Here is a 14,484-nt window from a genome sequence, read left to right on the forward strand (position 1 = left end):
CTGGCAACTGCTCCGCTCTTTATTGGGGGTCGCGGCACCCCAAAACCGACCGCGGCACCCAAAACCGACACAAGATGGGGGGAGGGTGGGGGGGAGGGGCAGCACCCCCCAACCCCCCCCGGGACCCCCCCCACCCGCATCCCAGGGGCTGGGGGGGGGTCCCCAGGGGGGGACGTCACCGGATGGCGATCAGCCCCACATCCATCAGCTTCTGGATCTTCTGGGCGATGACGGGGTTCTTCAGGTGCCTGGGGGGGACAGGGGGGTCAGGGGGCACAGGGGACCCCCGCGGCTGCAGGGGATACCAGGACAGGCAGAGGGACAAGGGGGGGCTGTGGGGAGGTGGCCTGAGACACCCCCTGCTGCCCCCAACACATTGGGGACACCCCGAGACCCCTCCGATGCTTTGGGGACATGCCCCGAGATGTGGGGACCCCCTGTGACACCTCATGATGTCACGCTGTCCCCAACACGTCACGGGGTGCCAGGAGATGTCCCTGTCACGTCGGGCACAGCCTGTGACACCCGGTCATGTCAGGGACACCTTCTGGCCTGTGACATGTTGGGGACGCCCTGTGACACCCCCCCGACATTTCTGGGATACCCCGTGACACGTCGGGGACCCTCTGCCAGCTCCGGTGTCCCCATGAAGACTCGGTGAGCACCGTGGGGCAGCCGGTGTCACCCCGGGGAGGTGCTGGGGACCCCGGCGACACCTTGGGACACCTGGGGACCCCCTGCCAGCTCCAGGAGGGCTCTGGGTGTCCCGACGGCGGGTCGGCCATGGGGCGGCTGGTGACACTCCGTAACACCTCAGGGACCCCTCGGGGACAGTCGGGGATGCCCAGGGACAGTTGGGGACACCTTGGGGACAGCTGGGGACATCCTGGGGACCCCCTGCCAGCTCCAGGAGGGCTCCGGGTGTCCCCCTGAAGACTTGGCGAGTGCCATGGGGTGGCCGGTGACACTCCATAACACCTTGGGGACCCCCGGGGACGCCTCGGGGACAGTCGGGGACCCCCGGGGCCACTCACTCGCTGAGGGCCTGGGGGTCCTTCTGCATCTGCTCGAGGATGAGGCGCATGGCGGGGTCGCTCATGATCTGCTGCACCTCGGGGTCGGCCATGGCGCGGCGCTTCACCTCCTCGGGGGTGTCCTGCCGGTTGTACTGCGCCAGCAGGCACCGCTGGTAGCCCTCCCCCGCCTCCTGCGGGGACACGGGGAGGGGTCAGCGGGGGCGGGGCAGGGCGGGGCAGGGCGGGGCAGGGCGGGGCAGGGCGGGGCAGGGCGGGGCAGGGCCAGGGCCTCCCCCTCACCTTACAGCTGGCGTCGAGGTCGAGGGCGCGCTGGTAGACGTCCATGGCCTTGCTGAAATCCTTCATGGCCTCCAGCGCCGCCGCCTTCCGGGTGTAGCCCTTGACTGCAGGCAGAGGGGCGGGCGGGCAGAGGACCCCCAAACCCAGCCCCCCCGGCACCCCCAAAACCAGCCCCCCCGGGTACCCCAACCCAGCCCCCCACTCACTGAAGGGAAGGCTCCAGGCGGATGCACTCCTCGCAGTCCTGGGGTGGGAAGCGGGGGGGTCAGAGGCACCCCAAAACCCCCAAAGCAGCCCCCAGCACCCCCAAACCAGCCCCCCCGGACCCCCAGCTCAGCCCTGCACCCCAAACCAGCCCCCCCGGACTCCCAGCTGAGCCATGCACCCCCAAACCAGCCCCCCAGGACCACCAGCTCAGCCTTGCGCCCCCAAACCAGCCCCCCCGGACCCCCAGCTGACCCGTGCACCCCCAAACCAGCTCCCTGCACCCCCAAACCAGCCCCCCCCGGACCCCCAGCTGAGCTGTGCACCCCCAAACCAGCCCCCCAGGACCACCAGCTCAGCCCTGCGCCCCCAAACCAGCTCCCTGCACCCCCAAACCAGCCCCCCCCGGACCCCCAGCTGAGCCGTGCACCCCCAAACCAGCTCCCTGCACCCCCACACCAGCCTGCGGGGAGCCCCAGCTCAGCCCTGCCCCCCCAAACCTTGAGGGCCAGGGGGAACTCGAGCAGCTTGGTGTAGCAGGCGGCGCGGTTGCTGTAGAGCCGACCTCGTGGGGGTTGCGGCGGATGGCCTCGCTGTAGTGCTTCATGGCCTGCGGGTAATCCCCTGGGGGGGCCCCGCCGCGGGGGGTCACCTGGGGTTTGGGGGGCCCCTTCGCCCCCCCAGGACCCCCCGTACCTCGCTGGAAACACTCGTTGCCTTTATTCTTCTCCTCCAGCGCCAGGTCGGGGTCGATGTACGCCAACCGCTCCTGCTCCCTTTAAGATCTTCTCCGCCTGGGGCACCAAAATTTGGGGTTCAGGGGGGTCTGGGGGGCTGCACCCCCTTTTCTGACCCCCCAAATCACCTGCTGACACTTCTTGAGCACATCGGGCGTGCGATGCTCGGCTAACGACTTATTGTAGAAGTTGACGGCGTCTTTGTACCGCTCCTCCCGCAGGTACGAGTTCCCGATGCGAGCGTACGCCCTGCGGGGACCATTTTTGGGGTACGGGGGAGGTCTGGGGGTGCTGGGGAGTGTGTACCCCCCCTTTTTTTTTTAACCCCCCCAAATCCCGCTGTCCTCACTTCGCGATCTGCCTGTAGTCCTCCCGGTTCTCCCGCCCCACCTCGATGGCTTTTTCACACAGCTCTCGGCAGCGGTTGTAGTCGCCCGTCTCGAAGTAGACGGCTGGGGGGGCGGAAAAAAGGGGTTCAGGGAGATTTTAGGGGTTCGGGGGATTTCGGGGGGGGTTTGGGGGTCACTCACCTGCTTGGTTGGTGACGTAGGTCATGTTGGTGGGGTCCAGCTCCTCGGCGCGGGTGTAGTGAGCCAGGGCGGTGGGGAACTGGGTGTAGTGAGCCAGGGCGGTGGGGAACTCCTTCCGCTTGTAGGCGGCGTTGCCCAGCTCCTTCTCCCGCTGCGCCTGGGGTTTGGGGGGAACAGGTCACCCCAACCCCCCCCGCACCCCAAAACCTGCCCTAGACCCCCCTAGAACTCCTTCCCCTTGGAGGCAGCGTTGCCCAGCTCCTCCTCCTGCTGCGCCTGGGGGTTGGGGGGGCAGTCACCCCAAAGTGCCTCCCTGACCCCCCCCCCGGTTTTGGGGACCCCCCTCTCACCTCCTTCTTGTTTTCGGGGAGCTCCTGGGGTGGGGGGGGCTGGGCGGGGGCTGGGGGGGGGGCGGGGGAGGAGGAGAAGGGGCCTCCTCCTCCTCCTCGGCCCCGCTCAGGTCCACCCCCAGCAGCACGCTCAGGGTCGTCATCACCCGGGGGTCCTGCAGCTTCCTGGGGGGACGGGGGGGGTTGGGGGGCTACACCCCAAATCTGCACCCCAATCCCCCCAGGGGGGACTCGGTGCCCCAGATTTGCCCTGACACCCGCCAGCACCCCAAAACCGGCCGTAAGCTGCCCCAGCACACAAAGAGTCAGGGGAAGCCCCCAGGGCCACCCAGCACCCCAAAAACTGCCCTGAAGCCCCAAACCTGCTGTATGGCCACCCCAGCCCCCCAAAACCTACACCTAACCCCCTCAGCCCCCCAAAATCAGCCCTAAACCCCCCACTCCTGCCCAATGCCCCCAGCCCCCAAAACCTGCCCCTAAACCCCCCAAGCCCCCCCAAATCAGCCCTAAACTCCCAACTCCCATCCCCAATGCCCCCCCAGCCCCCCAAAACCAGCCCTAAACCCCGAACTCCTGCCCCAATGCCCCCCAGCCCCCAAAACCTGCCCCTAAACCCCCCCAAATCAGCCCTAAACCCCCCAACTCCTGCCCCAATGCCCGCCAGCCCCCCAAAACCCGCCCAAAGCCCCCCGGCCCCCTCACTGACGTGCCCAGCTGGGCCGGGTGGCGCGCAGCTGCTCCAGCAGCCGCCGGTACTCGGGGTCCCCCAGCAGCGCGCCGGGTTCGGGGGTCCCCCTCCAGCCGCCCGTACAGGTCCGGCACGCTGAAGGGGTTCAGCAGCTTCCGCTCTGAGGGGAGGGACAGGGGGGTGTCAGGGACCCCCCCAAACCCCTTGTACCCTCCTTGGGGACCCCAGACCCTCTCAGGAACGCCAAAACCCCTCAGAGCCCCCTAAAACCTCTCAGGGACCCCCCTGGACCAACTCTGGGACCCCAAAACCCCTCAGGGCCCTCAAAACCCCTCGCATGGAGCCCCCCAGCCTCATTCTGGGACCCCAAAATCTCTCCACACCCCCTTCCAGGGACCCCAAGCCCCCTCAGAGCCCCCTAAAACCTCTCAGGGACCTCCCTGGACCAACCCTGGGACCCCAAACCCCTTCCCTGGGACCCCAAAACATCTCAGAGTCCCAAAACCCCCACAGGGTCCCCCCTGGCCTCATTCAGAGACCCCAAAATCTCTCAGCCCCCACCCCCCGACCCACTCTGGCACCCCAAAACCTCTCCACGCCCCCTTCCAGGGACACCAACCCCCTCAGAGCCCCCTAAACCTCTCAGGGACCCCCCCGGACCAACTCTGGGACCCCAAAACCCCTCGCAGGGATGCCCCCAGCCCCATTCTGGGACCCCAAAATCTCTCCACACCCCCTTCCTGGGACCCCAAACCCCTCAGAGCCCCTAAAACCTCTCAGGGACCCTCCTGGACCAACCCTGGTACCCCAAACCCCTTCCTTGGGCCCCCAAAACCCTTCAGGGCCCCCAAAACCCCTCACAGGGACGCCCCCAGCCTCACTCTGGGAACCCAAAGCCTCTCCACACCCCCTTCCTGGACCCCAAACACCCTCAGAGCCCCCTAAAACCTCTCAGGGACCCCCCTGGACTAACTCTGGGACCCCAAAACCTCTCAGGGCCTCCCAGGCCCATCTGGACCACCAAGCAGCCCCCGAAGCTGGGCATCCACCCTCCTCAGCCCCCCCTTTCCCAGGCCCACCCCCCTCCCCGGCCCCTGTAGCCCCCGAATCCCCCCCGTACCGGCCAGCCGTGCCTCCACCCCCCTCAGCCCCTCCTTCAGCTGCGCGTTGCCCGGTTCGTGCTTCAGCCCCTCCTCGTACGCCGCCTTGGCCTCCTCGAAGCGATGCAGGAACTCCAGCGCCGCCGCCTTGCGCGAGTAGCCCTGGGCGGGGGGTGGGACGCAAGGTGAGCCCCCCGGGGCCGACGCGGGGCACCCGTGGGTGCTCCCCCCCACCCACCTTGGCCCAGTCGGGGCGCAGCTCGAGGGTGCGGCAGGCGTCGGCCAGGGCGCGGGCGTAGTCGCCCTGACGGGCGTAGGCGGCCGAGCGGTTGCTGAAGAGGACGTGGTTGCGGCCGTCCAGGGCGATGGCGGCCGTGTAGTGGCGCAGGGCCCCCCCCCACGTCCCCCGCCGCCAGCGCCCGGTTCCCCGCTCCTTCAGCTCCTGTGCCTGTGGGGGGGGGGAGGAGGAGGAGGAGGGGAAGAAGATGAAGGGCCCCGAGGAGGAAGGAGGTGTGAAGAAGAGGAGGGGCACGAGGAGGAGGAAGGTGTGAGGGAGGGGAAGGGCCGTGAGGAAGACGAAGGGGCACGAGGAGGAGGAAGGCGTGAGGGAGAGGAAGAGGAGGGGGCAAGGAAGAGGAGAAGGGGCACGAGGAGGAGGGAGGTGCGAGGAACGAGAGGCGCGAGGAAGAGCAAAGGGTGTGAGGAAGAGGAGGGGCACGAACAAGGAGCAGAGAAGAGGAGAAGGGGCAAGGAAGAGGAGGGGGACGAAGAAGGGAAGGGGAGAAAGGTGGGAGGAAGATGAAGGGCCACGAGGAGGAGAAAGGTGCGATGAAGAGAAGGCCGGGGGCACGGGGAGGAAGATGCGAGGAAGAGGAAGGTGTAAGAAAGAGAAGGGACACGCGGAAAACGTGGAGGAGCACGAGGAAGATGAAGGTGCGAAGAAGAGGATGAGAAAGGTGGGGGGCCATGAGGAGGAGGGTGCGAGGAAGACGAGGGGCACGAGGAAGAAGAGGGGCGTGAGGAAGGCAAGGGAGCGCAGGGAGGGAAAGAGGCGTGAGGAGGAGGAAGGTGGGAGGAAGGCGAAGGAGCACAACAGGGATGAAGGTGCGAGGGAGAGGAGGGTGGGGGGCACGGGGGATCGGGGTGAGGAAGAGGAGGGTGGGGGCACGGGGGAGTGAGGAAGAGGAGGAGGATATCAGGAAGACAAAGGGGCTCCCAGGGACCCCAACCCCCCCCAAAGCCCCCCCCGCCCGCTCCGGGACCCCAGACACCCTCAGGAACCCCCCGACCCCCTCTCCGCGCCCCCCAGACCCCCTCAGCGTACCCCCAGACCCCCTGGCCCCGCTCCGTGATCCCAGCGCCCCTCGGGGCTCTCCAAGATCCCCCTGGGCGCCCCCAGGCCCCGCGCTCCACCCCCCGGCCCCTCAGGGACCCCCCAGGGCCCTCGAAACCACCCAGAACCCCTCAGGGACCCCCGGTCCCCCGGCAGTGCCCGCCCAGCTCCGCTCCGGGCCCCTCGGAGCCTCCCCCGGCCCCGCTCCGGCACCCCGAGTCCCCGAGGGGAGCCCGTGGCCCACCCCAGGCCCCCCAGCCCCGCGCCCACCTCCTCCATGGCGGCCCGGCCCCGCTCCGCTCCCGCCGCTAACGCGCCGCCTTCTGGAAGCTGCTAGAAGCCTCGCGCCCCGCCCACCCGCGCCCCATTGGCCGTCGGCCCCGCCCGACCGCCCCCGCTCGCACTTCCATTGGCTGTCGGCTGCGGTCCCGCCTTCCCACTGGCCGACGGGGAAAGCGGTGCCCGCCTCCCTCCAGCCCCGCCTCCCCGCCGGAAGCCCGCTGCAGGGCCCGCCCCCGCGCGTCGATTGGCCGCGACGGCCGGCGCTGGCCCTCCATTGGCGGGGCCCCTCTCTCCTTCTGAATTTTCCACCTCTTCCATTGGCTGCACGAGGTGCCAATCAAGGGGGAGGGGGTGGGGGTGGTGAGGCGGAAGTGCGCCGCCTGGCGGCGCGGAGGCCTCGCTGCCACACGCGTCTCCCGGGGAGGGGGGGCGAGGGGCGGGGCTTGCACCGAGGGGGCGGGGCTTGCACCGAGAGGGGCGGAGCGTGCACCAGGGAGGCGGGGCTTGCACAGGGGACCCCCAGACCGATCGTGGGGGAAGGGGCGGGGGTTCGGGGCCCTCCCCACCCCCCCCGGAGCGCGTGCTGGGGGAGGGGCCGGGCGCCCACGGGAGGGGGGCACACGTGTGACCTTGTCGTGACCCTGGCGCGACCCCCTGCGTGACCTTCCCACGACCCCCATGGGACCCTCCTCCCACCTGAGCCCTCGTGCGAGGCCTTGTGCCCCCGCGACCCCCCGACCCCCCGTGACCCCATGTGCGAGGCCTTGCGCACCCCTCCCCCCCATCCCCCTTGCACACGCGTGTGCATCCCCCCTCCCCCCCCGGGGGCCGCAGGCGTCCGGGAAAGAGGCGCCGGCGGGAAAAGGAGCCGCTGGGTTATTGGGGGGAGGGGACGGGGGGGGAGGGGCGCCCTTCGGCCCTTGCAGGTCGAATTTTCCTGATTTTGGTCCTTTTGCCCCAATTCCAACGGCTGGGGCGGGGGGAGGGGTGAAGGCACCTCGCGGGGGGGGGAGGGGGGGCATTTCGATGGGCGCAGACCCCCCCGAAGCCGCGCGGGGGTGGGGTGGGGGGGGAGGGGTGACCCCTGGGTCTCCCCACACCCCCACCTACCCCACCCCCCGTCTCTCGTCCGGGGTCCTCGGGGGGGGGCGGGGGGTCCCGGCTCCCCCCAACCCCTTCCTGCCCCAAATCCGCCTTTCCTCCCCCCGAAAAGCAGCGGCGCCGAAAAAACACCTTAAAAAAAGCCAAAATGCCCCAAAACGGGAGGTGGGGGAGCGGCAGGGGGACCCCCTCCTCCCCCAAACCCCAGGGGGATCCCCCCAAAATGTCCTCAAAACGGGGGGGGGGGGCCCCCGCCGTATCCCCAGGGGGGTCCCCAACATGGCGGGGGGTCCCAGAAAGAGGGGCCCCCTCCCCCTCAGGACCCCGCGCCCCCTCCCCCACCGTGGGGCACCCGCCCCCCCGGTACCCCCGAGCGGCGGGGGGGGGCAGCGGCGGGGGAGGGGGCGGCGGAGGAAGGGGGGGGAAGACGGTGCGGATGCCGCCCTCCTCGGGAGGCCGCAGGGGTCTCAGGGGCAGCCCCCCCCCCCCGAGTTTGGGGGGCGGCGGGGAGCCCCGCCTGCCCCCCCCTCCTCCTCCTCCTCCACCACCCCCCCAAGACCCCCAGGACCACCCCGGCCGCCGCCACCGCCGCCCCCCCCGCCGCCGCCGCCGGAGGGAGCGCGGGGGGGCGTCCCTCGGCGGGGGGGTCCCGGCGAGGCGGGGGGGGGTCTCGGCACCGGCGCGAGCCTGGGCGCAAAGCGGGGGGGTGGGGGCGCCGGGGGGGTCGAGGGCGGACAGGCAGACGCGGTACGCGGCGCGCGGCTGCAACGCCGTCACCACGTACTCCCCCCGCTCCCCCGCACCAGCGTCTCCGTCACCGCCCCCCCCCCGGCCGCAACCAGCTCAACCGTAAGGACGCGCCGGGCGGGGCCGGGGGCCACCGCACCCTCAGAGACCCCCCCGGCGCCGCCTGCACCCACAGCCCCCCCCCCGGCGCCGCCGCCGCCGCCGTTCCCGGCGCCGCCGCCATGACGCCCGGCGAGGCCGCCGCGCCGCCGGGCGCCGCCGCCATGATGCCGGGCGAGGCCGCCGCTCCGCCCGTCGCGGCGGGGGGCTCGCAGGCGTCCATCTCCCCCCGCAGGTCCCCCACCGCCAGCCCCCGCAACCGCGCCGGCGCCTGGCACAGCAGCCCCTTGACCTCCAGCCCCCGCGGCGCCCGCCGGCGCAGCCAGTCCCGCAGCCAGGCCAGGTTGCAGCCGCAGAACCAGGGGTTGTTGCGCAGCCCCAGGTGGCTCAGGCTCCCCAGGTCGTCGAAGAGCCCCCGCGGCAGCGTCGTCAGGTTGTTGTCCGAGAGGTCCAACCGCTCCAGCGCCCGCATCCGCGCCAGGGCGCCGGCGGGGACGTGGCTGATGGCGTTGGCGGCCAAGGAGAGGCGGCGCAGGCGGGCGCGGGGCAGGTTGGCCGGCGGCCGCCGCCAGGGCGTTGCGACCCAGCGAGAGCTCGCTGAGGTTGCCCAGGCGGCTGAAGGTGTCGTCCGCCATGCGCTGGTTGGCCAGGAGGTTCCCGTCCAGCACCAGCCGCCGCAGCGCCGGCAGCCCCTCGAAGGCGCGGAGGGGGATGGTGTGGATGCGGTTGTCGTCCAGCCGCAGCTCCTCCAGCGCCGGCGGTAATCCCGAGGGAACGCTGCTGAGGTGATTCCGGGATAAAAAAAGCAACCGCAAACGACGGTTTTCGGCAAAGGCGTCCTCCTCGATGCCGGCGGCCGAGACCGAGTTGTCGTCCAGGTGCAGGCGCTCCAGCAGCGGCGCCCGCGCCAGCGCCCGCCGGCACAGCCCGCGGACGTTGTTCTCCTGCAGGTGCAGCTCCCGCAGCGCCGGCGGCAAATACGCCGGCAGCTGCTCCAAGGCGTTGGCGTAGAGGTACAGGACCTTGAGCGCCGACAGGTGACCCAGGCGCGCCGGGATGCCGGCGTCGCCGATCCGGTTGTTTTGGAGGAAGAGGGTGGTAGCGCCGGGGGGGAGGCCCTCGGGAACGGCCGTCAAACCCCGGTCGTTGCAGTAGACGCGGCCGCCGGCGCAGCGGCAGACGGCGGGACAGGCGGCGGCGGCGGCGGTGACGGTGACGACGGTGACAGCGGTCAGGAGGGGGGGAAGGAAAGGGGGGGGCCGCCCCCCGAAGGGCGGCCAGGGCCAAGGCCGTCAGGGCCCAGGTGGGGGGAGGGAGGGGGAGGAGGAGGAGGAGGAGGGGGGGAGGGGGGGCCATGGGGGGAGGGGGGGTCCTGTGGGGGGGGGAGGGGAGGCAGGTGAGGGGGGGCGGCAGGGGACCCCGGCGTCCGGGTGCTGCCCCCCCCGACCCCACATAGGGGGCAGGGACCCCCCAGCCCCCCCCCCCATAGGGGACCCCACGTCCAGGCGGGGGGGGGCAGGGCCTACCTGCCCACGGCGGCCCCCGGTCCTGGGGCGAGGGGTCCTGGGGCGAGGGGTCCTCGTGCGAGGGGTCCCGGTGCGAGGGTCCCGGGGCGAGGCCGCTGCTACCGGCTCGGGCGCTCCATGGCCCCCCCCCGCCGGGGGGGCCGCTGGGGGGAGGAGGGGCCGTGAGCCGAGGGGTCCTCGTGCGACACGAGCCCCTTGTGCGACGCCCTCGTGCAACACCTGCGGCAGGGCCTCCGCCCTTCCCCTCTCCCGGGTGCTAATTACCAGCGCCGCTAACGAACCGCCCTTCGTTAGCGGCAGCTCGTTAGGGGACCCCCCCGGGACCCTCGTGCCCCTGGGGTCGCCCTTGCGTCAGCCCCGGCCTTGCACGAGGCCTCGCACGAGGGTCACGTGACCTGTCCCCCAGGAGGGGACCCAGGCGTCGGGGCGATGCCCCCCCACCTCAGCCCCCCCCAGCCCCCCCACTCCCCCCACCCCCCCTCAGCCCCTCCCCCCCCACCCCGGACACCCGGGTCCCTCCCCCCAGCCAGAGCATCCCTGCGTGCTGGGGAGGGAGGGGGGATTTGGGGGGCTCTGGGGGGGGTGGGGCGGTCAGGGAGGTTTTGGGGGGCCCGGGGGGGTCTCATGGAGGGGGGGGAGGGTCGCTTCCCCGGACGCCTGGGCCCCTCCCCCCCGGCTGGAGCATCCCTGGGTACCGGGGGGGGGAGTTTAGAGGGGTTTGGGGGATTCGGGGAGGGGAGTCGGGGGGGTCTCATGGAGGGGGGGTCAGGCCCCCGGACGCCTGGGTCCCTTCCCCTCCCCCCCCGACGCCTGGGCCCCTCCCCCCCGGCTGGAGCATCCCTGGGTGCTGGGGGGGGGCGGAGGGATTTGGCGGGCTCCGGGGGGGCTTGGGGGGATTTGGAGGGGTCGGGGGGGTCTCATGGGGGGGGGGTCAGGCCCCCGGACGCCTGGGTCCTTTCCCCTCTCCCCCTCCCGGACGCCTGGGCCCCTCCCCCCGGCTGGAGCATCCCTGGGTACCGCGGGGGGGGGGGAGGGCGGTTTTGGGGGGCTCCGGGGGTGGTCAGGGGGATTCGGGGGGGTCTCATGGAGGAGGGGGTCGCTCCGGTTGTACCGGGAGGGGGGATGGGCCGAGCTCCCGGCCGCCTCGGTCCCTCCCCCGGGCTGGAGCATCCCCGGCTGGCGGGGGGGGGTGGTGGGGATGCGGGGGGGGGGATGGGGGGCGGTTTTGGGGGGTCCCGAGGGGCTGGGGGGCGGAGGGGGCCCTTACCGGGGTCGGTACCGGCCGGCGCGGTCGGGCCCGGTGCTGGCGGCGGCGGCTGCGGGCGTGGGAAGGCGGCGGGGGGGGGGGGGGGGGGGGGGGGGGAGCGCCGCCTCCCGGTGCGCGGGGACCGGGGGGGGGGGGGCGGAGGGGGGGGTGGTAATCGCGGGGTGGGGGGGTGGAATCCGTGGGGGGTGTAAATCCGGAGGGAGGTCGGGGCTAAGAGTCCCCTCCCCCGCCCGACGCCGGGGTCCCGGAGGGGGTGGTGGGGGGGGGGGCCACTTGCACGAGGGCTCGCCCCCTCGTGCACCCCCTCGCGCGAGGGGACCCCCATCCCCCAGGTGCCCCCCCCGGACCCCTAATTGCCCCCTAAGTGGGTCCCAACTGCCCCTCCCTCCACCCCCCAACTGCCCCAGGGGCGCCCCAAGGGCCCCCCAGATGCCAAACTGCCCCCCCCGGACCCCAAGTGCCCCCCCCAAGGGGTCCCAACTGCCCCCCGGGCCCCCAACATCCTCCCTCCACCCTCCAACTGCCCCCCCGCCCCCCAACTGCCCCTTCCCAGCCCCCCAGTGCCCCCCTGCCCCCCAAGCGCCCCCTCCCACCCCCCTAACTGCCCCCTCCCACCCCCCCAAGTGCCCCTTTGCCCCCTTCCAGCCCCCCAACTGCCCCTTCCCAGCCCTCCAAGTGCCCCTCAGCCCCCCAACTTCCCCCTAGCCCTCCCCCCCATGACCCTCCCCCCTAAATAAACGTGCACAGGGAGTGGGGCTGCGTCTTTATTGGGGGGGGCGGCGCGTGCGAGGCCGCACGAGGGCTCGTGCGAGGGTCGCCGAGGGCCCGCGGGGACCACGCCGCCGGCGCCGGGCGAGGCGAGGCCGGGCGAGGCCCCGCGCAAAGCCCCGGGAGGCGGCGGCGGGGCCGTGCGAGGCGCCGCCGGGCCGGTGCGAGGCCTGGTGCGAGGCGGGGGCTCACTTGTAGAGGATGTCGTAGTGGCCGGGGCGGTAGAGGAGGCAGACGCGGGGCTGGGAGCCCTCGGGGAAGACGTGGGGGTTGGTGGCGCCGCCCTCCCCCCGGTCCATGTACTCCACCAGGATGGAGACGTGCAAGGCTCGTGCCAGCGCGATGATGTGGATGTGGTCGCTCTCCTTGCACATGGGTTCCACCTCCTGCAAGAGGAAAAAGGGGGGGTGGGGGGGTGGGCGAGGGGCGCGAGAGGGCGCCGGGGGCGTGCGAGGGCACGTGGAGGCCGTGCGAGGGCACGTGGAGGCCGTGCGAGGGTGGCACGGGGCTGTGCGAAGCTGCGCGAGGGACGTGCGTGGATGAGCGGAGGCCGTGCGAGGGCGTGCAAGGACCGTTGGAGGCCGCGCAAAGCCGTGCAAGGGCTGTGTGAGGGTTGTGCAAGGCCGTGCGAAGGTCGTGCAAGGCCGTGTGAGGGTCGTGCAAGGGCAGCTGGAGGCTGCCAAAGGCCGTGTGACAGCAGCGCGGGGCCGTGCAAACCCGCGGAGGGCCGTGCAAGGGCCACGGGAGGCTGCGCGAAGGCCGTTAGGGAACACAAGAGCTGTGCAAGGGCAGCGCGAGGTTGTGCAAGGGCGTGCAAGGGCCATTGGAGGCCGTGCAAGGCCGCGTGATGCCACACAAGGGCCACAAGAGACCGTGCGAGGGCCCCGTGAAGCCGCATGAGGCGGCTGGGAGGTGGCGCGAGACCCGTGCGAGGGCAGCGTGAGGCCGTGCGAGGCTCGTGCGAGGCCGTGCGAGGGCAGTTTGAGGCCACGCGAGTTCGCGCGAGGCTGCGAGACCCCTCGCGAAGGCCACGGGAGACCCCGCAGGGACCGCGGGGGCTGGAGGGGGGGGCTGGGAGCCCCGTGCGAGGCCGTGCAAATCCGTGCAAGACGCCACGCACGGGCCGCGGGAGAGGACGGGGTGAAGCCACGTGAGGGTGCGGGGAAGTGGGGGGAGCCTATAGCGGTATTAGGGTGCTATAGGGGACCTGAAGGGGGGTGCTGGGGGGACCTATGAGAGTACTGGGGTGCTCTGGCGGAGACTGGGGCGCTGTGAGCGGGCCTGTGGGGGGCATTGGGGGGCTGCAGGGGATATTGAGGTGCTTGGGGGGGCTACGGGGGTACTGGGGTGCTATAGGGGGTGTGCTGTAGGGGTCTGAGGCCCGTGTGAGGCCCTGACCTGCTGGCAGAACTCCTTGATGCTGCGGCCGCCCTCCAGGAACTGCTCGAAGAAGCGGCGGTGGCGCTGGAGGCAGCCGGAGGTCAGCAGGCGCAGGTAGACCACCAGGTAGTCGGAGGTGCTGGGCTCGTTGAAGGCCGCCAGCAGCTCCGGCAGCGGCACGCGGCGCTCCACCCGCTCGATCAGCTCCATGAACTGCGGGGACACGCGTGGCGGGGGACACGCGTGGGGTTACGTGCACCGTACGGGGGCACAGGCAGGGTCACACGCGCCACGTCCCCCCCGTGTCCCCACCGTGTTGTGGAAGTCCTCGATGGTGAACTCGGTGAATCCCTGCGCCACCAGCTCCTCCTTGCTGCGGGCGGAGACCTCCTTGAACCTGGCAGGGACGCAGCGGTTGGGGGGGGACTGGGCAAGGAGACCCAGGGGGCTCGGGGGGGGACACCCAGGGGGGATCCCGGCACCCCAGGGGGACAAAGAGGGACCCAGAGGACTCGGTTGGGGGCGCCGGGGAGGACAGGGGGACACCCAGGTGTTCGGGGGGGGACACCCAGGCGTCGGGGGGACACACCCAGGTGTTCGGGGGGGGACACCCAGGCGTTCGGGGGGGGACACCCAGGCGTTCGGGGGGGGGACAGGGGGACACCCAGGTATTCGGGGGGGGACACCCAGGCGCGGGGTCCCGGGCGGGCGCACCGCTGCAGCTCCTGGCCGTCCTCCAGCAGAGCCTCCAGGTGGGCGAAGCCGAAGGCTCGGTAGAAGCAGTTCCCGTCCGGCCGCGTCTTCCGGATGTAGGAATACTTCTGGAGCAGGTCCTGGGGGGCGGGGGAACGGGGGGACACCCCCAGGGCAGAAGGACACCCCGGGGGGCATCCCAGGGGACATGGTGCCCTTTAAGGCTCCCAGTCCCATACTGGTGCCCCAAAGACGCTCCCAGTCCCATACTGGTGCCCCACAGATGCTCCCAGTGCCACAACGGTGCCTTAAAGGTGCTCCCTGTCCCATACTGGTGCCCCAAAGACGCTCCCAGTCCCATAC

General features: G+C 71.8%; 2 protein-coding genes and 1 pseudogene across 2 annotated transcripts in view; 1 reads left to right on the forward strand and 2 right to left on the reverse strand.

Annotated features, from left to right (window-relative positions):
• Nucleotides 1–63: 63 nt before the first annotated feature.
• LOC142074491 (stress-induced-phosphoprotein 1-like) lies at nt 64–9,716 on the reverse strand (annotated as a pseudogene).
• A 2,321-nt stretch (nt 9,717–12,037) lies between these two features.
• Nucleotides 12,038–14,484, reverse strand: LOC142074539 (ubiquitin thioesterase OTUB1-like). The gene is made up of 4 exons (XM_075135236.1): nt 14,143–14,484; nt 13,741–13,825; nt 13,447–13,641; nt 12,038–12,434 (listed from the first exon to the last, which is right to left on the reverse strand). Exons 3-4 carry the CDS (start codon nt 13,636–13,638, stop codon nt 12,237–12,239), a joined length of 390 nt encoding a protein of 129 aa, XP_074991337.1. The 5' UTR covers nt 13,639–13,641; nt 13,741–13,825; nt 14,143–14,484; the 3' UTR covers nt 12,038–12,236.
• The window catches only part of LOC142074492 (ubiquitin thioesterase OTUB1-like), a 2,759-nt gene continuing 2,604 nt past the window's right edge, over nt 14,330–14,484 (forward strand). The window contains exon 1 of the mRNA XM_075135142.1: nt 14,330–14,362. Within this exon, the coding sequence (XP_074991243.1) occupies nt 14,330–14,362 (33 nt within the window). The remainder of the gene's footprint in view (nt 14,363–14,484) is intronic.

Source organism: Calonectris borealis, chromosome 37, assembly GCF_964195595.1.
Source record: "Calonectris borealis chromosome 37, bCalBor7.hap1.2, whole genome shotgun sequence".
Lineage (NCBI taxonomy): Eukaryota > Metazoa > Chordata > Aves > Procellariiformes > Procellariidae > Calonectris > Calonectris borealis.

Coding starts and splice junctions, on each gene's coding strand:
- LOC142074539 (XM_075135236.1), bottom strand. CDS start 13,638: ATGGAGCTGATCGAGCGGGTGGAGCGCCGCGTGCCGCTGCCGGAGCTG. Junction 12,435..13,446: donor TCAAGGAGTTCTGCCAGCAG/GTCAGGGCCTCA, acceptor TTCCTCTTGCAG/GAGGTGGAACCCATGTGCAA.